At 44.9% G+C, this 23640-nt stretch overlaps 1 protein-coding gene across 12 annotated transcripts; it reads left to right on the forward strand.

The window, feature by feature from the left end:
- On the forward strand, nt 1–15771 carry LOC134759406 (myomegalin-like). Of its 12 annotated transcripts, none has more exons than XR_010136920.1 (9): nt 1–623; nt 1192–1311; nt 2918–3018; nt 4821–5057; nt 6065–6116; nt 6887–7063; nt 7194–7369; nt 11726–11797; nt 15247–15260. XR_010136920.1 is itself a non-coding variant. In XM_063715401.1 (9 exons), exons 4-8 carry the CDS (start codon nt 5033–5035, stop codon nt 11746–11748), a joined length of 462 nt encoding a protein of 153 aa, XP_063571471.1. In that variant the 5' UTR covers nt 1–623; nt 1192–1311; nt 2918–3018; nt 4821–5032; the 3' UTR covers nt 11749–11797; nt 15247–15771. The 12 variants fall into 12 exon arrangements, 8 of the variants coding, with proteins under 8 accessions (XP_063571471.1, XP_063571470.1, XP_063571465.1 ...); XM_063715401.1 differs by lacking the exon at nt 6887–7063 and adding an exon at nt 10215–10400 and having other exon boundaries at nt 15247–15771; XR_010136919.1 differs by lacking the exons at nt 11726–11797; nt 15247–15260 and adding an exon at nt 10215–10305 and having other exon boundaries at nt 7194–7640.
- Nucleotides 15772–23640: the final 7869 nt, after the last annotated feature.

The following is a 23640-nucleotide window of genomic DNA, read 5'->3' on the forward strand; positions in this document are numbered from 1 at the left end:
CTCATCACAGGTGTCTGTTCCTGGACCTCAGATAGATTATTGGGTTCCTGTTTAGGGAAGGAGCCATGCTGAAGATTCAGTAAAATGGAGAATACAGGGGATTCTGAGAGAATCAATGGGACAGAATGTGAGGGGAGATGAGTGGAGGGTTCCACCCCTTCTCTTTTTGACCGCTGAGAAAACATTTCCTGAGAGCTCCTCTGTAGACTTGATTGGCGCTGTGCTGTGTGCTGTGGATACAGATATGAAGAAAACATTATCCCAGCACTCCAGGAGCTCCATCTGGAAAGCAAGTCACTGCCAAATGGCATGAGAAGTGCTGTGACAGACTTGAGTAAAGTCAACAGATTTCAGAAGGGGCAGTGGTCGTCACTGCATGGGGGTGACCTCGGACTGTCCTGATCCCTGTCTTGGCCCCTTTCACAGTTGGATAACCAGTCCCAGCCTCGTGACCCTGGGCCTCAATCAGCGTTTAGCCCACCAGGGTCCACCCAGCACCTGCGCTCCCAGCTGTCACAGTGCAAACAACGCTATCAAGATCTTCAGGAGAAGCTGCTGCTATCAGAAGCCACTGTCTTTGCTCAGGCTAACGAGCTGGAGAAATACAGAGTTATACTTAGTAGGTAACTATGACTTATTAGGAAAGAACTAGCCTGTACATCTTATAAGTTCTGTGTGTTCTATACCGACATGACATGGTTATTGAGCACATGAAGTGTGGCTAGTGCAACTTGGACAGTTGGTTTTATTTAATTTTAGTTAATTTAGTATAAAGTGGCCATATGTGGCTACTAACTACCTTATTGGACAGTACAGGTGTAGGTGTCTTGGGACTCTAAATGAGTTCAGCTCCATTCAACATTTATTGAACCCTTGCTGATAAAGCACTTGCCAGCTTCAATGGGGCTGCTAGAGATGAGAGTACACAATCCCAGACTTACAGATACCTTGTCCCAGCTAAGGCCTAGGTTATGTGAAGGGGAGATTATCAATGGCAAATGCAGGCTCCTCCTGTGGAAAGAAATTCTGCTTCCTGAAGCTGGTGGTCTCTTCTCCCACCAGTTCAAAGAAACTTCTCTCACACTGTGGATCTGCCCTCCCTGCCCCAAAAGGTTAGGGTATGTGCCATTGAGGCTGAGGGCATATGTGGGAAATGCAGACATTCTCTAACACCTGCTGTCTCTTCCCAAGCAGGTGAATCCTTGGTGAAGCAGGACAGCAAACAGGTCCAGGTGGACCTCCAGGACCTGGGCTATGAGACTTGTGGCCGAAGCAAGAATGAGGCTGAACGGGAGGAAACCACCAGTCCCGGTAAGAGCACAGGGTGTGGGGCTCCCCTTCCCTCCCTGGAGTCAGCTGTCACATTTGGGTGCTGTTGGCCAATTCCACACCTGACAAGTAGTGGGGAAGAGGAGGACAGGAGGTTAATAGGAGAACTCTTACCCAAGATGAGGCTGAGTATAAGTTTGAATTTCTACAATTAGTTTGTGGCACACTGCTAATAATAATAATAATAATAATAATATAAAGTTCTATACAACTGATTATTATAGAAATACTAAGGCCTACTTAGAGACCATATGAGGTTTTGGAAACATGCAAACCATAAGTTTTGCAAAACAAAAAATAATTTTGTTTTGCATTATAAAAGGACTACAACTATAGGGCCACCCACCACATTGGAAACCAGAAGAGAAGAAAAACACAGTCTCTCTCATTCTTGAGGAAGTATAGTGTGGCAGTTCAGAGAAACGATGCTGGGGCCAGACTGGTTGGTTCAAATCCCAATTTGTAAACTTTCCAGTGTCCCAGTTTCTTCAAATGTTAAAATAGTGATAAAGGAACTACCTACCCCATCAGGTACTAATGTCAATTAAATGAGTAAATTCTTATAAAATGCTTTAGAACTGTGCCTGGCATCAGGTAAAATGCTGTGGATTAGTTGTGATTCTGACTACCACTGCCCTAATACACTGATGTTAACATGCTGATATATTTAGTCGAAGTCTTATTTTCCTTTGCCTATTTTTCACACAGTTGTAACCCAATAAACTTTTAAATTATACTAAAAAGTAGAGTGCATTAAACTTGCAGCATGCAGAAATAGCTTGCCCTACATTCTTGTGGCTATCCTAACTAGATAAGGCCATGTTAATGTCTTAAGAAACATCAGTGTGTGTGGAATGAACACAGGACGTTAGAGGATTTGAATTGTGGCTCTGCCATGTGCTGGTTTGAGTGATCTAGAACAAGCTAGTTTACCACCTCTCTTTAAGTTTTGGTTTCCCCAGTCAGTAAAATAGAAAGTGGTGAAACCTAACTTGTAGGTATAAGGAGGATAAGAAATACTGTATTTGAATGCCTGGCACAGTGTCAGGGTTGAATAAAGTACTACTTCACCTTATTCCCTAGTAATTATTGTCCTCATGACCAAACCTGGCTCTTCTCAAAGGCAGTGGCCACAACAGCACATCCAACTTTTATTTAGGAAGACATCTTTGTCTTTTGTCAGAGTGTGAGGAGCACAACAGCCCCAAGGAAATGGTCCTGATGGAGGGGCTGTGCTCTGAGCAGGGGTGCCGGGGCTCAACGCTGGCTAGTTCCTCAGAGAGGAAGCCCTTGGAGAACCAGCTAGGGAAGCAGGAAGAGTTCTGCGTATATGGAAAGTCAGAAAACATCTCAGTCCTATGAAAGGACATCAAAGATCTGAAGGCCTAGCTGCAGAATGCCAACAAGGTCACTCAAAACCTCAAGATCTGGGTCTGGTCCCTCTTGGTTACAAGTGATTATTTGTCTAGTCTGGAAAGACCCTGGAAGCTGAGAGCTGTTGGCACCCTGGAGGGGTCTTCACCTCACAGTGTCACTGATGAGGATGAGGTGTGGCTGTCTGATGGCACTGGGGCTTTCTACTCTCCAGGACTTCAGGCCAAAAAGGACCTGGAGAGTCTCATCAAGAGAGTATCCCAGCTGGAGGCCCAGCTCCCAAAAAATCAACTAGAAGTGAAGCTGGCTGAGGAGGTAAGATCAGTCTCGTGGCCTTGGTAAGGATGGCACTGTTTGGGCATTTTCTGGATTGAAAATGTGTAAGTTTGTGCTTGGTGTAGGGTAGCTCAGGCAGTTGGAAGAAAGAACATGTCTGGGTATTCACAAGGACACTGATTTAAATGGTAGATATAGGTCTGCAGAAAAGACAGGTAGACAAGCAGGAGGACATAGTATGATGTCCCAGTATCTGGGAGATACCAGGTCTCAGGGAATTCCTCTCAGGGATATATTAGTAAAGTAATAGTATATATGGTATAGTATAGTATAGTAGTAATACTGGAATCAGATTGCCTAGCTCTGATGCTTACTACCCAACCTTCTTAACCTTTCTGAGCCTTTGTCCTTACCTATTAAATGAGATGATAAGAGAACTCATCTCAAAGGGTGGATATTAGGTTTAAATGAATTAATACAAGTGCTGGCCAGGCGTGGTGGCTCATGCCTGTAATCCCAGCACTTTGGGAGGCCAAGGCGGGCAGAACACCTGAGGTCAGGAGTCCGAGACCAGGCTACCCAACATGGTGAAACCCTGTCTCTACTAAAAATACAAAAATTAGCTGGGCATGGTGGTGCATGCCTGTAATCCCAGCTACTCAGGAGGCTAAAGCAGGGGAACCGCTTGAACCTAGGAAGTGGAGGTTGCAGTGAGCCGAGATGGCACCACTGTACTCCAGCCTGGGTGACAGAGCAAGACTCTCTCAAAAAAAAAAAAAAAAAAAAAAAAAAAAAATTAGTACAAGTGCCTAGAATAGTGCCTAGCATATATTAAGCACTCAATGCTATTTGCCATAGTTATAAGTGTTATTGACACTTTGTGTCGAAAACACAGACATTCATCTTGGTATGTGTTCTGGTTACCTATTGCTAAGTAATAACCACTCTAAAACTTAATGACTTCAAACAATACTTTATTATGCTTCATGGTTCTGTGGTTTGACTGGGCTCAGCTGGGTGGCTCTCACTTAGGGTCTCTTGTTTTGGGTCTCATCACTTGATGGCATGAGAATTTATGGGATGGCCATGATTGTAAAACACAGTCAGCCACAAGTATCACAACAGAAGAAATTCAGGCACCAGGTGGTGGTTAAAACAGAAGACATGAAAGGTCCTATCTAGACTTAGGATGAAATGATTCTAATTATTCATTGAGTATCTGCTGTGAATCTCTGTGATACTGGTGCTGTAAGGGATGTGAAATGCAGAACTATCTTCATTCTCACAGACTTTATGATTTATCTAGGGACATATAATTAACATATATATAACAGTTGAAGAACAGTGGCATGGTAAATTTTTTGTTTTGTTTTGTTTTGTTTTGATACAGAGTCTCACTCTGTCACCCAGGCTGGAGTGCAGTGGTGCCATCTCAGCTCACTGCAACCTCTACCTCCCAGGTTCAAGCAATTCTCCTCCCTCAGCCTCCCAAGTAGCTGGGATTACAGGCATCTGCCACCATGCCCCGCTAATTTTTTTATGTTTTTAGTAGAGGAGGGGTTTCACCACATTGGCCAGGCTGGTCTCGAACTCCTGACCTTGTGATCTGCCTGCCTCAGCCTCCCAAAGCGCTGGGATTACAGGCATGAGCCACCACACCCAGCCCATGCTAAATTTTTTAGTGAAATACTTTATCAGGGTAGAATTTAGTCTTAAATACCTCTTATGGCTTATGTGTTGGAATTCAGCTTGGAGGAGTTCCTTAGAGATGTTCTCATAGAAATGTCTACAGAAGCCCCCATAACTTATCATCCACTCTTTCCTCTTCTGTCCTGCATTAGGAAATATGATTCCCTAATTTAGGATCAGGCCCGGGGAACTGTCTTACCTACGGCAAAAAATATGAGAAGGGAGAGGTATTTATTATCTTCTCACCCAGCATGCAAAAGATACAGTAAAATCTTTTGAGGATCTCCTAAGGAGCAATGACATTGACTACTACCTGGGACAGAGCTTCCGGGAGCAACTCGCCCAGGGAAGCCAGCTGACAGAGATGCTCGACAGCAAACTCAGCACCAGTAAGTTGGCCACAGGGCTTTGGAATACTCTCAGTCACCCCCACAGTTCCAGCCCCTGGTGGCCACCACATCTCCACTGCAACTTTTTAACCTAGGGTCCTGTTTCCATTTCATTTCCTGGGGCTAATACAGGATCAAGACTGCTCAGTGGGGAGCATGGAGAGGAACACACAGGGCTGGAGATGCCATGGTTACAACTCTAGAAACTTCACCACTCACGAAATGTGACCTGTGGGGCAGGGGCAGCATCCCTCTGGTGCTAAGAGGGAGTAGGGGACATGAGATGGAAGGGCCTTGAAACAGGAGGAAGACCCACAAACTAAGAATTGCAAGACCCAAGCTCTAGGCTGGATGCTGCCACCAACTTGCTAAATGCCTTATCTTTGTGGTGTCTCCGTTTATGGCATGGTAATGTACATGCATGTACTCCACATATGGATAAAGTGCCATGCTCTTTTATACATGGTTTAGGCACTGGTTGCAGTAGTTCAAGGGCTACATTGGTTATTATTGAGGTCCTCTACTCAGAATTTCCAGAGAATATCCAAGGGAGTAAAGTAGGATCAGACTTGGGAGCCACCCAGGCCTCCTTCTGGTGGCAGGTGCAGAGGTGGGCCAGGGCTCCTTGTCATCTCCTCAGAGACCAGTGCAGGTTCTGCATGAAAGCTGTGGTGGGACATATGCACTGGGGTGCTAGTCTGCAGCAGGACATGGAGGCTGGAGTGTCCCACAGGGCAGCTGGGCAAGGGCCTCATGATTAATGGAACAAAAGACATTTTAAATGTTTTACCCTGATTTAGGGCAGAGGAAGTCATGATGATGACTAGCAGGTCAGGGACAGTGGGGTCACCTGTGTAGAGACACAACCTGAGGCCTTCCAGAATAACTATTCTAGATGCACACATGAAATGCTCACTACTCTGTCTCCAGATAGGCTCCTGCGTTTGTAATGCGGGAAGTGAGACCAGCCTAATTTCTTATAGTTTCTTTCTAAATTTGGTTTGCAGAGGATCATAAAAGTGAGAAAGATCAAGCTGGACTTGAGCCACTGGCCCTCAGGTAATTCAGAGGGGAATCTGGGAAAGAGATTGGGACTGAGGCCCAAAAGGTCAAGGGTGGCGGCAACTCCACAAATCAAGGGGAATAAAGGAAAGTGCTGAATGTATTGAATTCATGCATTCATTGAACACCTCACTGTTGTTTTTAACTAGATTCTTTCTTCTCTTTTGGTTTAATTACATTGGCACATTAATTCTCCAGGCTTAGTTACCTAGAAACAGTCTGAGCTAAAAGTGAACTAACTAGGTTTCAAGAGTCTTCTGCCCCACTAAGGGTCCTGCTTTCCTGCTGTGTGTTTCATAAGTAGGATGAGCTTTTTCCAAAGTTGGCCTGCCCCAAGTTGGGTTGACAGCTAGTTTAATAGTCACTCAATTGCCCTGGGGGAAAAAAGAAATCATATGACAGTACCTGGTGAAAGAGGCCTAGAGCTCACCAGGAGGCTGCAGTGCCTCAGGACCCAGATCTCAGTGAGTTGCTTCATATAATGATCAATGAAATATGGGCTCAGAGTGCATTGTAGCCACTAGGTGGGGTTCTTTGTGTCATGCTTGTGTCTCAGACTACGTAAATGCTTCTGAAAATATATGTAGTGAAGGACAGAGTGTTGTTTTTTGTTTTGTTTTGTTTTTATTTCTAATCCATCATAGAAACATTGGTCTGAATTCAGTTAACTACCTGATTCCACTTATCATGCTCTTGGATGTTGGGACAATGGTTTGCTCTGTGTTTCTCAATGCTTGCTTTCAATGTTTATGCTTGTGTTGTTGGAGATGGTAACAAAGAGTTCGCCGGCTGCAGCTGTTCCAGGGATCATACTTTAAGCAGGAGTGCCTTAAAAGGAAGGCTAGCTATGTCTTTGCTTGTCGTCAGCATATCATGTGGCCAGAGCACTGGGTCGCTATTCTCTCTCCATCTACACCCCACCTGTGCTCCATCCCTAAGCAGAGGTGGGTTATTTCCATTATTCTCTGCAGGCATGGTCCCCTTGGCTTACTTGGCTTTTCCTATGAGCCATAGTTAGGACAGGTTAGTTTGGGTGACTTTGGTTTTACCTGTTCTCCCCCTTCTCCCCACCAGGCTCAGCAGGGAGCTGCAGGAGAAAGAGAAAGTGATTGAAGTCCTGCGGGCCAAGCTGGATGCTCAGTCCCTCACACGCTCCAGCAGCCATGCCTTGTCTGACTCCCACCGCTCTCCCAGCAGCACCTCTTTCCTGTCTGATGAGCTGGAAGCCTGCTCTGACATGGACATAACCAGTGAGTACACACACTATGAAGAGAAGAAAACTCCTGGTCACTCAGGTAGCCTCCACTTTCTGCATGGATACCGTCTTTGTCTAGACTGAGTGGAGACCTCAGGAAACAGGCCTTATAGCTCCACCATGATGTGTATCAGGCTGAACATGGCTGTGGGGCCAAGTGCCATGCACAGGCACCAGTGGATCAGGATCTTTGCTCTGCTCCTGACTCTACAAGTTCCCTCTGTCACCCTGGCCTCCATGGGCATGTACATGCCGTTGGGCACAAGGTGAGCCATTGTGAGGAGAGTGAGAAGATCAGGCAGACTCTTCTTCCTCGGTGACTCTTTTGGATAGATCTTCTTTAAGATGGAAAACCTCCCTCATCTCTGCTACAATGATCTTGCCACTTATTCCTGAGCAGTGTTCCCTAAGTATATGTGGGTGTCCACAGATGCTGCTAGGCTTGCCTGATATCTTTGGCGTTGCCATTTTCATGTTTCAGAGCTCAGAGCACCACTATTGTCCCTAAGGTGGTTTGCCTCGCTGTAGGAGCTGTCTGCAAGCAAGGAAATGAACACGCAAACAGTGCTTGTGCTTGGTTCTTTCCCTGAAAGCAAGACTCTAGCCCTGGTACCCCTGGGTAAATGTAAGGCCAGGATTCCAATTCTCTGTAGAACATCAAACGTTTTCTTTCATTCATGGGTTTTATAGATTCCATCCATCATTCGAGTCATTCTGCTGTATTGTTTTCTAAACCATCATCAACCACTGCATCTCAGGGGGTTAAAGCTGAATCCAGGAGCAACCCCATCAGCTTGCCAACTCCCCAGAATCCCCCCAAGGAGGCCAACCAGGCCCATTCTGGTATGCAACAGCCAATGGGGCAGAAGCTTCATCTCCTCTTTCTCTGCTGCCTGTTTGACTTTTCTTCAAGGACGGAGGTTTGGACTGTTAGGAGCCTAAATGCATCAAAACCCAGACAGAATCAAGAAACCACTCTCATTCACCAATTGTGTCTGATTTAAGAAAATAGTTTAGAAAATAAGTAATCCCCATCAGGTTTTGATCTGCATACCAGCTTTGACCAGTAATTGGCTAATCATTTAAAAAGAAACATTTTTATTGCTTTTCTCTCATTTTATCCTGGGAGCAAAGAGGCAAAATGTTTCTCCCAGGATTACAACAGCCATAGGATGAAAATAAATTCACATCTACTGATCGACTGTGTATGTTACCCATTAAATCTGCATGGTGATCCTCTGCAAGAGGCAGTGCTACTTATTTCATAGCCAAGGATGCCAAGAACAGCCTCAGACAAGGTTCTGTTCGTAGTACGTTACCATTAATGTATGTATGAATGGATTGGCAGTCCTTGATTTGTACATAGTGAATATCTTGGGGGCAATTAAAGAGGTGCATTTCATTTACAAGTCCACCTTAGTTGCCGGAGCGTACACTGCTCATTCACAGCCCTGTACCAGGGATGGCAAGGAAAAGGCAAACCTTGTCTTCACCTCCTACCTCCCACCATAGCTGGCTGGCTGCCTTCAGTGTGGTTTGTTGTGAGGTTTGACTTGAGTAGAGGTGCTTCCAGAAAACGCAGTGCTTTCTTTTGCTGCCCTCATTTCCTTGAAGGCAATTCAACCAAAATCTTAAGGAAGAGGAAGTGTTCCAATGCTTCCTGATACTGGTTTCAAAGTTTCTAGGCCAGAGTGGGCAGCAGCTGCACCAGAATCATGAGGAAAAGTGGTGCTTCCAGAATTGTAGACATCTGCTTAAATGTTTTGGGTTCAAACAGAGCAGAAGATGAATAACAGAGGATTTAAAAATCAGAATGCCTCCTCAAAGAATGCTTGGGCTGTTACCTGGCAATTTGAGTGCATTTGCAGTATTGATCTGAAATGGTGTCAGCACCACTGGGATGTGTTTTAGGATGTAATCATTGTCTTCTACACTAGACATTCTCTACGGGTCAGCCTTGGTTTCTGCTCCGCCTCCATTGGCTACCTGCCCTTTAATTGCTTTTAGGGAAGAGGAAACAGTTTTAAACATTGAAACTTGCCAGGGTTTCTAGAAACCTGTCTGTAGATGGGCTGCCTAAAGATCACCAGGGAAGACCTTTTTTAAAATGCAAATTTCCTGTTCCAAGAATTTATAATTCTGTAAGTCTACATTAAGGCCTAGACAGAATCAAGAAGGCCTAAAGTATCTACATATATTAAGAGTTTTTGCTATGTGATTTAAATGCCCAGAAGGGTTTGCAAGCCATTTTGTCTAAGCCACTCTACCAAGGCATCTATGTTTAATTTGGTGAATGAACACGTTGATTTGGAATTGTGAAGTTTGTTTCCATCAGAGTCCTGAACTGCATGCACTAGTAATGAAAATTTCCCAACAGCCTTTGTTCACGTCTCTCCTACTCAGGATGGGACCTGATGCCATCAGAGAGGAGTTCTAGGTGGGGAAAGAGTCTTGTCCCAGGGCCAAGGACTGATATATGCTGGGAGCAGAGCCCCAGGGGCCCTTGAGAGCATTCAGGCTTCCTGACTTGTCCATGCCCAGGATGTCTGGGATGGGGCTCAATAATGCCACCTTACCTTCTTCAGCCAATTGCCTTCAAGATGTACATAGAGGATGTATGCAGGACAGCCCTGGCCGCAGAGAAGAGGGAAGGTCAGCCAGGCCAGCCTCTCTGGTAGCAATGGTCACTCATGGCTGTCTCATCCTGTACCACACTAGGTGATAGCCACTCTGCAGATGTCTGTTCAGGGAATGGTTTTACCTTCTCAATCTTTTACCCATTTTTTCTCTCATTTTCTCTTGATGATGTATCTCTTTTCTCCCTACCTTTCCATTTCTAGGCTTTCATTTTCACTCCATACCCAAGCTGGCTAGCCTTCCTCAGGCAGCATTGCCCTCAGCTCCATCCAGCTTCCTGCCTTTCAGCCCCACTGGCCCTCCCCTCCTTGGAGGCTGTGAGACACCGGTGGTCCCCTTGGCTGAAGCTCAGCAGGAGCTGCAGAAGCTGCAGAAGCAGTTGGGAGAAAGTAAGCACTTCTGCATTTGTGTGCTTGCGAAGGGCAGCCACACACTGTGTTGCTCTGCATGGCTCGGGCTGGATTGCAGAGTTTAAAAAAAACAACATGGGTACATGTTACACATGAAAGACTGAGGGAAAGCTCTGCTTGCTTATTTTTTGGAAATGTATTTACTGTTATTTCTCTGATGTGTATGTCTCATCAGTTAACAGGTAGATATGTTCACGGGCTCTAGACCTGGTGCTCTCACACTGTAGACAGTGTTGGTTACCACCAAGTGTGCTGAATCCCTGACAGACTGGTGGACTGCTCATTGGCAGGGAGGGAGACAGATGTTATGCTTTGCCTATGCAGGATGAAGTAGCCAAGAAAAAGATGGCCACGTTCAGTGGGCTCGTTTGTGTGGCTATTAGATTTTTCTGCTGTGAAATGCTGTTAATCAAGTTCAGTTCCTGACATCATAAGGTTGGAGCAAAAAGGGTAATTGTAGAAGGATTCAGAAGAGGAAATGATGAGCCCCTTTTCCCACTGCACAGGGTTCATCCCTGCTCTGGGACAGGTGACACATAGGCAGCTTAGAACCACAGCACCAGCTATGGCATCTGACTGTGAATCCCACCCTTTGACTCCCAAAGATAATTGATCTTATGTAGTTATGTAGACTGTGGACAGTCACGTTTTAGCAAACGCTTGGATACATTTGTAGGCTGGATGCTCATCATGTCATAAACGCAGACACCACAAGGATAAGGCATTTAGCGAGTTGGTGGCTAAATGCACCATTTAGCAGCATCCGGGCTAGAGCTTGGGTCTTGCAATTCTTAGTTCATGGCTCTTCCTCCTGTTTCAAGGCCCTTCCATCTCATGTCCCCTACTCCCTCTTAGCACCAGAGAGATGCTGCCCCTGCCCCACAGGTCACATTTCATGAGTGGTGAAGTTTCTAGAGTTGTAACCATGGCATCTCCAGCCCTGTGTGTTCCTCTCCATGCTCCCCACTGAGCAGTTTTGATCCTGTATTAGCCCCAGGAAATGAAATAGAAACAGGACCCTAGATTAAAAAGTTGCAGTGGAGATGTGGTGGCCACCAGGGGCTGGAACTGTGGGGGTGACTGAGTGTAATCCAAAGCCCTGTGGCCAACTTACTGGTGCTGAGTTTGCTGGTGAGCGTCTCTGTCAGCTGGCTTCCCTGGGTGAGTTGCTCCCGGAAGCTCTGTCCCAGGTAGTAGTCAATGTCATTGCTCCTTAGGAGATCCTCAAAAGATTTTACTGTATCTTTTGCATGCTGGGTGAGAAGATAACAAATACCTCTCCCTTCTCGTATTTTTTGCTGTAGGTAAGACAGTTCCCCGGGCCTGATCCTAAATCAGGGAATCATATTTCCTAATGCAGGACAGAAGAGGAAACAGTAAGTATGAAAAAAGTGGATGACAAGTTATGGGGGCTTCTGTAGACATTTCTATGAGAACATCTCTAAGGAACTCCCCCAAGCTGAATTCAGCACATAAGCCATAGGAGGTATTTAAGAGTAAATTCTACCCTGATAAAATATTTCACTAAAAAATTTAGCATGGGCTGGGTGTGGTGGCTCATGCCTGTAATCCCAGCGCTTTGGGAGGCCAAGGCAGGCAGATTACAAGGTCAGGAGTTCGAGACCAGCCTGGCCAATATGGTGAAACCCCCTCCTCTACTAAAAACACATAAAAAATTACCTGGGAATGGTGGCACATGCCTGTAATCCCAGCTACCTGGGAGGCTGAGGCAGGAGAATTGCTTGAACCTGGGAGGTAGAGGTTGCAGTGAGCTGAGATGGCACCACTGCACTCCAGCCTGGGTGACAGAGTGAGACTCTGTCTCAAAACAAAACAAAACAAAAAATTTACCATGCCACTGTTCTTCAATTGTATATATATATATATATATATACACACACACAAAATTAACATATATATGTTAATTTTATGTCCCTAGATAAGTCGTAAGGTCTGTGAGAATGAAGATAGCTCTGCATTTCACATCCCTTACAGCAGCAGTATCAGAGAGATTCACAGTAGATACTCAATGAATAATTAGAATCATTTCATCCTAAGTCTAGATAAGACCCTTCATGTCTTCTGTTTTAACCACCACCTGATGCCTGAATTTCTTCTATGTTGTGATACTGTGGGTGACTGTATTTTGCAATCATGGGTATCTCATTAACTCTCATGCCATCAACTGATGAGACCCAAAACAAGAGACCCTAAGTGAGAGCCACCCAGCTGAGCCCAGTCAAACCACACAACCATGAAGCATAATAAAGTATTGTTTGAAGTCACTAAGTTTTAGAGTGGTTATTACTTAGCAATAGGTAACCAGGACACATACCAAGATGAATGTCTGTTTTCAACACAAAGTATCAATAACACTTTTAACTATGGCAAATAGCATTGAGTGCTTAATATATGCTAGGCACTATTCTAAGCACTTGTATTAACTTTTTTTTTGTTTTTTTTGAGACAGTCTGGTTCTGCCACCCAGGCTGGAATGCAGTGATGCCATCTCGGCTCACTGCAACCTCCACCTCCCAGGTTCAAGAGGTTCTCCTGCCTCAGCCTCCTGAGTAGCTGGGATTACAGGCATGCACCACCATGCCCAGCTAATTTTTATATTTTTAGTAGAGACAGGGTTTCACCGTGTTGGGTAGCCTGGTCTTGAACTCCTGACCTCAGGTGTTCTGCCCACCTCAGCCTCCCAAATTGCTGGGATTACACGCATGAGCCACCACGCCTGGCCAGCACTTGTATTAATTCGTTGAAACCTAATATCCACCCTTTGAGATGGGTTCTCTTATCATCCTCATTTAATAGGTAATGACAAAGGCTCAGAAAGGTTAAGAAGGTTGAATGGGTAGTAAGCATCAGAGCTAGGCAATCTGATTCCAGTATTACTACTATACTATACTATACCATATATACTATTACTTTACTAATATATCCCTAAGAGGAAATCCCTGAGATCTGGTATCTCCCAGATGCTGGGACATCATCCTATGCCCTCTTGCTTGCCTACCTGTCTTTTCTGCAGACCTATATCTACCATTTAAATCAGTGTCCTTGTGAATACTCAGACATGTTCTTTCTTCCAACTGCCTGAGCTACCCTACACCAAGCACAAACTTACACATTTTCAATCCAGAAAGTGCCCAAACCTTGCCATCCTAACCCAGGCCATGAGGCTGATCTCACCTCCTCAGCCAGCTTCACTTCTAGTTGATTTTTTGGGAGCTGGGCCTCCAGCTGGGATACTCTCTGGATGAGACTCTCCAGGTCCTTTTTGGCCTGAAGTCCTGGAGATTAGAAAGCCCCAGTGCCATCAGACAGCCACACCTCATCCTCATCAGTGACACTGTGAGGTGAAGACCCCTCCAGGGTGCCAACAGCTCTCAGCTTCTGGGGTCTTTTCAGACTAGACAAATAATCACTTGTAACCGAGAGGGACCAGACGCGGATCTTGAGGTTTTGAATGACCTTGTTGGCATTCTGCAGCTGGGCCTTCAGATCGTTGATGTCCTTTCATAGGACTGAGATGTTTTCTGACTTCCCATATACCCGGAACTCTTCCTGCTTCCCTAGCTGGTTCTCCAAGGGTTTCCTCTCGGAGGAACTAGCCAGCATTGAGCCCCAGCACCCCTGCTCAGAGCACAGCCCCTCCACCAGGACCATTTCCTTGAGGCTGTTGTGCTCCTCACACTCTGACAAAAGACAAAGATGTCTTCCTAATTAAAAGTTGGATGTGCTGTTGTGGCCACTGCCTTTGAGAGGAGGCTGGTTTGGTCATGAGGACAATAATTATTAGGGAATAAGGTGAAGTAGTACTTTATTCAACCCTGACACTGTGCTAGGCATTCAAATACAATATTTCTTATCCTCCTTATGTCCACAAATTGGGTTTCACTACTTTCTATTTTACTGACTGGGGAAACCAAAACTTAAAGAGAGGTGGTAAACTAGCTTGTTCTAGGTCACTCAAACTAGCACATGACAGAGCCACAATTCAAATCCTCCAACGTCCTGTGTTCATTCCACACACACTGATGTTTCTTAAGACATTAACATGGCCTTATCCAGTTAGGATAGCCACAAGAATGTAGGGCAAGCTATTTCTGCATGCTGCAAGTTTAATGCTCTCTACTTTTTAGTATAATTTAAAAGTTTATTGGGTTACAACTGTGTGAAAAATGGGCAAAGGAAAATAAGACTTCGACTAAATATATCAGCATGTTAACATCAGTGTATTAGGGCAGTGGTAGTCAGAATGACAACTAATCCACAGCATTTTATCCGATGCCAGGCACTGTTCTAAAGCATTTTATAAGAATTTACTCATTTAATTGACATTAGTACCTGATGGGGTAGGTAGTTCCTTTATTACTATTTTAACATTTGAAGAAACTGGGGCATAGGAAAGTTTACAAATTGGGATTTGAACCAACCAGTCTGGCCCCAGGATCTTTTCTCTTAACTGACACACTATACTTCCTCAAGAATGAGAGAAACTGTGTTTTTCTTCTCTTCTGGTTTTCAGTGTGGTGGCTGACCCTATAGTTGTAGTCCTTTTATAATGCAAAACAAAATTATTTTTAACTTATGGTTTGCATGTTTCCAAAACCTCATGTGGTCTCAAAGTAGGCCTTAGTATTTCTATAATAATCAGTTGGATAGAACTTTTTATGATTATTATTATTATTAGCAGTATGCCACAAACTAATTGTAGAAATTCAAACTTATATTCAGCCTCATCTTGGGTAAGAGTTCTCCTATTAACCTCCTGTCCTCCTCTTCCCCACTACTTGTCTGGTGTGGAATTGGCCAACAGCACCCAAATGTGACAGCTGACTCCAGGGAGGGAAGGGGAGCCCCACACCCTGTGCTCTTACCGGGACTGGTGGTTTCCTCCCGTTCAGCCTCATTCTTGCTTCGGCCACAAGTCTCATAGACCAGGTCCTGGAGGTCCACCTGGATCTGCTTGCTGTCCTGCTTCACCAAGGATTCACCTGCTTGGGAAGAAACAGCAGGTGTTAGAGAATGTCTGAATTTCCCACATATGCCCTCAGCCTCAGTGGCACATACCCTAACCATTTGGGGCAGGGAGGGCAGATCCACAGTGCCAGAGAAGCTTCTTTGAACTGGTGGGAGAAGAGACCACCAGCTTCAGGAAGCAGAATTTCTTTCCACAGGAGGAGCCTGTATTTGCCATTGATAGTCTCCCCTTCAGATAACCTAGGCTTTAGTTGAGATGAGATATCTGTAAGTCAGGGATTGTGTACTCTTATCTCTAGCAGACCCATTGAAGCTGGCAAGTGCTTTATCAGCAGGGGTTCAATAAATGTTGAATGTGAAACGTGGCTGATCACTTTTTATTTTCAATCCAACAAATCTCCATTTCTGGTGAGAAAATCTTGCGAAAACCAACCAAACAAATGCATAAAAGTATATGAAAAAGAAAATGAAAGCTTCCCTGCCTCCCAATCCCACTTGCTTGGTGTCAGGTATTTATTATTTATTACATAGAGGAAGGGAGTGAGGCACCCAGGAAGTCCCAAGTCCTGTTCTGACAATCATCTGGCCTCCCCGGGCAAAGGGAAAAGAGGGAAGGCAAAAAGAGTATAACATTACTGTGTGCAGAAATTTCCCCTTGGTACAGGAAACTCTGGTAAACTGAGAGAGTATGTTTTCCATGAGGGAGGCCTCAAGGGCTCTTCTCTGGCCCTAAGCCCAAACTGGATTTTGCCTGATTTTCTAAGGTGCAAACGAAATGGTAAAAGTTGATCAAAGGAGAGGGCAGAGAAAGAAAGAGGACGGCTCCTCCCTCACAGGTCCACCTTCCTCGGTGTTGCTTGAGGGATCAGAGGAAATGCATGAACATAGTTGCGTGGGAACTACGGCTGCTATATGAACTCAGTGCCCTCCAGTTAGGAGCTATTGTGAGGTTCCATGATGTAATGGTGAGCGCTTTGGACTCTGAGTACCGTGATCAGCATTCAAGTCTCAGTGGGACCTTTCTGAATAATGCCAGTGATGTTCCTATTGCTCCCTAAGCAGAATGGGGGAAATTGCCCCAGTCATGGTCACCCACCCTCCAGGCCACTGGCTGTGTGCAATTGGAGTCCCGGACCCAGTGACCCAGCAAGACCCCTCCCCTCTCAGGGTGACCCTGGGCCTCCAGGTGACAGGTCTCCTCCACTGAAAAGGCTGCCTCCCCTCAATCCTAGACCCCGAGTTTTCTTTTATTCCCATCATTGGGCCGTTGCCCTGTGTCTCTTTGGAAGAAATGACCTATATGAAAAACTTTACTTCCGGGATTCCCTAATTCCTTCATCCCTTAGGACGGTGCAGTTTTTCAGCTCCTGCTCTTGGCTCCAGTTCTAATGCGCACATTTCATTTTCTTTTCATGGGATCCCCTCCAACTGGCTACCAGTGGATTCCTGTCCTTGGGGTCTCTGTGGATGGCAACAAGATGCTGCTCCTGTCCCAAATCCTGACACCTCTCTCCAGGGAATTGCCTCCCTTAGCCTTCTACATCTGCCAATATTTAGATTTGAGCCTGAGATCCCAGCATCTGTGGAGAACAGAGGTTCCTGGTCCCTGGCCAGCTCTCCCACAGTGAAGGGGAGAGGAGCAGAGCAGCTGGGAGGGGCAAGTCTGGGGCCCTGGGCAACCCCCTTCTTCCTGCCCAGACTCTGCTCCAAGGAGCAGTTGCCTTAGGACCAGATCAGATGGAAACTCTTTTGTTCTCTTCTCATCAGCAGAAAAATTTAGGCAAGAGCTCTGGAGGATGTTCCTAGCTCCTAAAAATGGTGTGGCCAAATCTCTGCAGTTTTGGAAATGCCCGAGGTTACCAAGTATTTTGAGGGCTCACTTTGGAGCCTCTGAAAAGGAGGGGTGAGGGCCCATGGAAGGCACCTGAGGGATGCAGGGGAGAGAGGGGAAAGAGCAGACAGGAGGGAGGAGAGAAGGAGGGAGGGGGAGAAAGGGTGTGTGAGGGCCAGGAGCCAGGATTCACCCTGACAGTTCAGTGACTGCTCCCTGCCCCCAAGGTTCCCACTGTGACACCTTCCAGCAGGTGGTTTCCATCTCTTATTGATGTCCTATGAACTTGGCTCTGTGGAATGGTCCCATCCTATTTGTCTGGCATGAGTCCTGGCAAAGTTTCTTTTCATCGTTTGGGGGATGAGATGGGGGCATATAGGTTTGCAAGTGACTAGGAGCTAAATCAGGACCTTGTGGAGCCACTCAGAGTCAACTGTCAAGTGGCCTCCTTCCCCCATTGCCTTGCAGGATGATTGCCTTCAGGACAGGGCTGGGAGAAGGCCAGGGCACCCAAGGCCACAGAAATGTCCAGGAATGAGTCCTGGCTGGAGATGACTTGGCTGAACTCACTGTGTACTTCCAGGGCGCACAGGGCAGGGACTCTGGGGTTCTGGCCAGGAGACTGAGCAAGGGCACCAGGGAGGTTATGCAGAAGGCTTCTGCACAGCAGGACAGACATTCTTCTTGGAGCCCCCAACCCAAATCAGGTCTTCCACCTCCTCTTCCTAAAGACCCTTTACTGCAGTCATTCTTTTACTAGAACTACAAGTTTATAGAACATAAGATTGCAGTGCGCTTATCTGGCCAACCATCTTCAGGGGCCAGTGCCCAAGGTAACCTCCCTCCCTACCAAGACCTGAACTCAGGACCTTACCTTAAGGAGAAGATGTCTTGTTCTTTCTTTCCCACCAGAACTGTCCTGGCCCAGACCCCATTTCTGTCTGGTGACCAAGACAGTCCCCTCACCGTCTCCCAGGTTGGGGAGGGCAGATTCTCGTCAGCTCCCTGCCACTGAGAGACCCCACAGTCTTGCGTGTCTCCAGCCCATAGAGGACTATCCATGGCCCATATCTCTCAAAACACTCCCCTCCCACTCTGAATCCACCCTCTACTGCATACTCCCCTCACAGAACAGACGTGATTTTTTTCATGTCCTCGTTTTGCGTACCGATACCCCATATTGACTTTTCTGTCTTAGAAATACCTGTCCTTCTTTGGACAGTGTCTTCTTGGTACTACAGATGAAGATGTCCTGCTCTCCCCTGCTCAAGGAGAGAGTGCCTGACCTGAGCTGGGCCCATCAGATCCAGTACTTACCCGGAATAGGAAAAAGATGGGGAGGGTGACCAAAGATTACAAAAATCTCTGAAGCTTATCCACTTGAGAGAGAGTCCCTGAAGATACTGGCCTTTTGTTCCCGCTATGTATATCCAATGTGACTGAACTCTGAATAACATATACAAGTTACAATAATGTAGTAGTTGGCTCTCAAACTAGGGCACAGACATGTTAGAGGGTAAGGTAGTGAGAGGCATGTTTGGGGGTGGTGGTGGTGAGCAAGTATGTGAAGGAGAGATAGTGCCTACACTTGAAAATCAAAAAGTAATAATATCTATTTAGACATGAGGAGATAAATAACTAAATAATTGCTTCTATGTGATGAAACTCTGGGAGTCCACAAAGGGACTGCTGTTTTACTAAACAAATTTTCAAGTCTATATAACTTTGATAAAGCATCCAAATAAAAAAATTCCTTTCCCATATATGTATGTGTGTATATATGTATTTGTATACACATATATATTTGCATTTTTGTATTTTGAATATAAATTTTTATACAGTCATGTGAACCCCTCTTTTCATTTAAGGATTTATGTTTGATGTCATGCATGCAATGTGGTCCCACTGTGTGACTACAGAAATGCTGGCAAAAGTAAGTTCAGAGGAAATGGTAGGCAAGTACTTCCCAGTTTTGGCCAGAAGATGGAGAAAAAAAGAATTCTCATAAAATATTAAAAGTATGACTTGTTACAGCTTCTTTTCATAGTAATTTGGATAGAAATTAGCAAAATCAGAAATGTATAAATACTTTGGTCTGACAATTCCATCTCCAGGTATCTACGGAGAAATAGACAAGTGATGCATGACAGATACATGTGTCAGTCTGGTCCCTGCAGTTGTATTTGTAATAATACACACTGGAGCAATTTCATGGCCATCGGTTAGAGAATGTCTGAAGAATGACCCATTCATATCAGGAAGGACATTTCAGAGATCAAAGCCTAATTGAAATGCTGGAGGCCGTGACGCTGATAGGAGCTCATGCGTGTTGACCAATTGCTATGTGACAGGCATTGGCTCCACGCTTTTCCTGCACTGCTCATTTAAACATTGGACAAATTAAGTGTTCTGATTTAGCCCATTAGACAGATAGAAATGGAAGCACAGAAAATTAATGTGTTTAACTTTAAACGCTAGCAGATGAGGTTTTTCACCCAGAGCCTGTGGCTTCACCATAGGTGTGATTCAGGCTCTGTCGTTCTCCACTTTAGGAATTTCCAGTATTCCAAATATGAGAAGCTGAGAAAACAAACAAACAATCAAACAAACTCAAAACCCTGAAAACCGGGATAAGTAAGGGTAGATGTTTGCTGGGTGTGGATTAATAATGAACTTTTTTTGCCCCAAGCAACAAAGAGGCACCTTGGAAAATAGACAAGAGACAAGAAGAAGAGAAGCTTTCAGATATATTTGGTCCAAGGAAGAGACTCTTCAGAGGGAAGGTCACATCAGCTAGAAACATTAATGAGACTGGATGGGCTCAAACCACCGACTTTTCAGTCCACTTCCGACAGCACTAACCTAGTGTTCCAGAGACACTGCTTGTTAAACAGTGAAAGCTGTTGCTCAATTGTGTCATCCATAATTGTCAAATATTGTCATTTAGTAGCACAAGGAAGTATTCTCTGTTGCCAAGCTAGAGTACCCATAACTCTTCTGTTTTGTTGAACATTCTTCCCCACCACAAACCCTCTTTAGAAGACTGAGGGCTCCTAAAACATCGAGGCCAAGAGTTCTGTCCTTGTGCATGTTTGGGCATTGGCCCAGGGCCAAATCAGTGGGAGACTCCCCCACGCACATGCCAGGTCCCCAGGTGACAACTACAGTCTCTGGATCTGAGGTCATCCACTTTCCCATTCCTAGCTCACCTCACCCATCATGAAGCCTGGTCAGGATTGCCAGAGACCCGAGTGGGCAGGTGCCCACCCTAAAGACAGAACCTGCTGTGTGCCCACCTTGCTGATCCCTCCATCCTTCTACACAAGGCTTTGTGAGCCAAGGACCTTGGGTTTGCTCACAAGGCAGCCCCTCACCTAGTAGGCATTAGTTCTTTGTGTATATGTATATGTATATGTATATGTATGTGTATGTGTATGTGTATATGTATGTTTATATGTATATGTAGTCCTCAGGTTGTATTCCTTAAATATATATAATATATGTAATTCCTTAAATATATAATTTTAATACAAAATTTTTAAAAGATTCCTTTCATAGACATTTATAATAACACCAAGAAATAGAAACTACATAGCAAAGATGTGAAAGCCAGCCAGGCTCGCCATAGCATCAAGAAATATAAACTACATAGCAAAGTTGTGAAAGCCAGCCAGGCTCGCCATAGTATCAAGAAATATAAACTACATAGCAAAGCTGTGAAAGCCAGCCAGGCTCAGCTTCAAATCCTAGCACTTAGGAAGGCCGTGGCAGGAGGGTCGCTTGAGCTCAGAAGCTTGAAACTAGCTTAGGCAACATAGTGAGACCTCATCTCTACTGAAAATCAGAAAAATTATCCGGGTGTGGTGGTGTGAGCCTGTAGTCCCAGGTACTCAGTGGATGAGACCCTAGGATGTCATCGGCCTGAAATTCCATGCTGCAGTGAGCTGTGATCTTGCCACTGTACTCCAACCTGAGTGAAAGAGTGAGATCGTGTCTAGAAACAAAAGAAGAAAAAAAAAAGGTGTGAAAGCCTATATACTGAAGACTATCAAGTATTGCTGAGAGGAGTTAAAGACCTTTGGAATAGAGAACGTTCCTTCTTGCATTTCAAGATTGCTTTTGTTTTGGGGTGATACTTGCTATTTTTTAGGAACATGAAGTTCTTCTCCGGCATTCCTGTAAAAAAGGCCACTTTTGATAGGATTGTATTGAGTCTGTGGATTGCTTTGAGTTGTATTTTTATCTTAACCATGTTACAACTTCCAACCCATGGATGCAAGATGTCTTTCCGTTGATTTAGGTCTCCCTTAGTCTCCTCGAGCAATGTTCTGTAGTTGTCTGTGTACAAGTACTGCACCTTCTTGAACAAATTTATTCCCAGACAGCAGAGATGAGTGTGCTACAACATGCTGGTAGAGGGTACCCCAGTTGTGCTTGGGGCTTCCTATGTCTCATGGAAAAATGTGCCTTCCTTAATTTTTCCCATAAGAACCACCCTACTTCATGCCCTGTCTCTCTGTCCAAACACCAGGACAGCCCTCAGGCCAGTCTCAACCACCCAATGGATTGACAAAGGTGCAAATATGATTCAGTGGAGAAGGCATTCTCTTGTCAACAAATTGTATAGAAACAACTGGACATGCATATCCCCAAAGGAAAAAGATTCACCTGAACCTCAATACTGACAAAAACTAACTCAAAATGGATTATGCAACTAAATATAAACTATAAAACTAGAGAAAGTGTAGCAGAAAATATAAGACAAAATCTTCACGACACAGGCAAAGTGTTCTTTGTTATCAAGAAACACAAACCATTAAAGAAAATATTGATAAATTCAACTTTATAAAAATTAGAAGTTTTTGCTCAACACAAGACAGTATTAAGAGAGCAAATATAAGCTGCAGATTGGGAGAAAAACAGGGGAAATGACAAATGTGACAAAGGGCAAGTGTGATAGTTACTTGCACGTGTCACTGTGACCAAGCACCAGGGTACCGGGACATTCGGCCAAATGTGATTCTGGTTGTGTTCCAGAGAGGTTTCGCATATGATTAACATCGGGATGGGCAGACTAAGTGAAGCAGATTGCCCCCCTTAACGGGGGAGGGACTCATGCAATCAATCAAAGGCCAGGAGAGAACTAAGAGGCCTAAGAGGAAACAAATGCTTTCCTGGGTATCCAGCTTTCCTTCCATCTTGGGAATTTCAGCCTCCATAATCTCAGAAGCAAATTCACATATGTATACACACACATATACATTTCATAGGTATGTGGCTAAGAGTGTATTTTTAAAAGTTCAGCCATGAGAGGATTGGTGAAGCCAGCCAATTAATAAGGGTGTGTTCTATTATATGACTCGGTCTTCTTTTGTACACGATTGAAGTTCTGCATTTGAAGTAGGAGGATAGGAGAGAGCAAGTCCACCTAGGATGATAACAGCTGAATCTCTCAACAGACACTTCAAAGCCCTAGGGGTTAACTTAGAGAGTCCAAAATCCCACCCGTAACCCTGCCCCTAAACACCAGGGCTAGGGAACACTGTGGCCCTCAGGTGATTTTCTTTAACCGGGTCTGGGAGCCACACAAGGGCAGAGGGAGCAGGAAACACTATGCAAATCGAGGCCAGGACAGCAGGGAGGGCCTGTTCATGACAGAACACAGGTAAAACTATCCTCAGAAAGAGCATGTGGAGAAACACAGATCATGCCTGAGACCTGGTGGATTAGAGCACTGGCTACTGGGGAATTGAAAGGAAGGGGCTTCACCATGCAGAGGACCAGAGGTGCCAGTCTTGGGAAGGCAGAATTGCTGGGAGATGGGGAGGCATGGACAAAGGAAGCATCCTCTGGAGACTCATGGTGAAGAGAACAAACAAATGAAGTAACTGGCAGAAATTATAGGTCCTGGTAGAACAAAATAGAATCCCACAACGAGAACATACACCATGTATGTTCTGCAAGGAAGACAATAGCTCCTAAAAACGCAAGAAAAATCATTTTGGGCAAGCACCTTATATCCAGTAATGCGATCCATGTATCAAGACCGTGAGGAAGATTATTAAACATGCTAAACTCAGCGAGACCTGATTCCCTCATGAGGACTCTGTTAAGGATGAGTACCACTCAGCAAGTGATGACTGTGACATTCACTTTATTTAATATATTTAATTGTGGATCTAAAGCAAAAACCAAGGTGTGGGCAAGATGACAACCACACAATGTCACTGGTATATGTTTAGGTTCAAATACTATTATGAGAAGTGGCAGGTAAAGCAGGTAGGAAAAAGAAAACACATCATATAATTGACTGTCATATGGAAATATTTGACGTTGAAAGTCATAATTTAAAACGTATAAACCAAATATTACAAGTGTGTCTAGTTCAAAGGGGGGAAA

This window comes from Pongo abelii, chromosome 15 (genome assembly GCF_028885655.2).
Source record: "Pongo abelii isolate AG06213 chromosome 15, NHGRI_mPonAbe1-v2.0_pri, whole genome shotgun sequence".
Classification (NCBI taxonomy): domain Eukaryota; kingdom Metazoa; phylum Chordata; class Mammalia; order Primates; family Hominidae; genus Pongo; species Pongo abelii.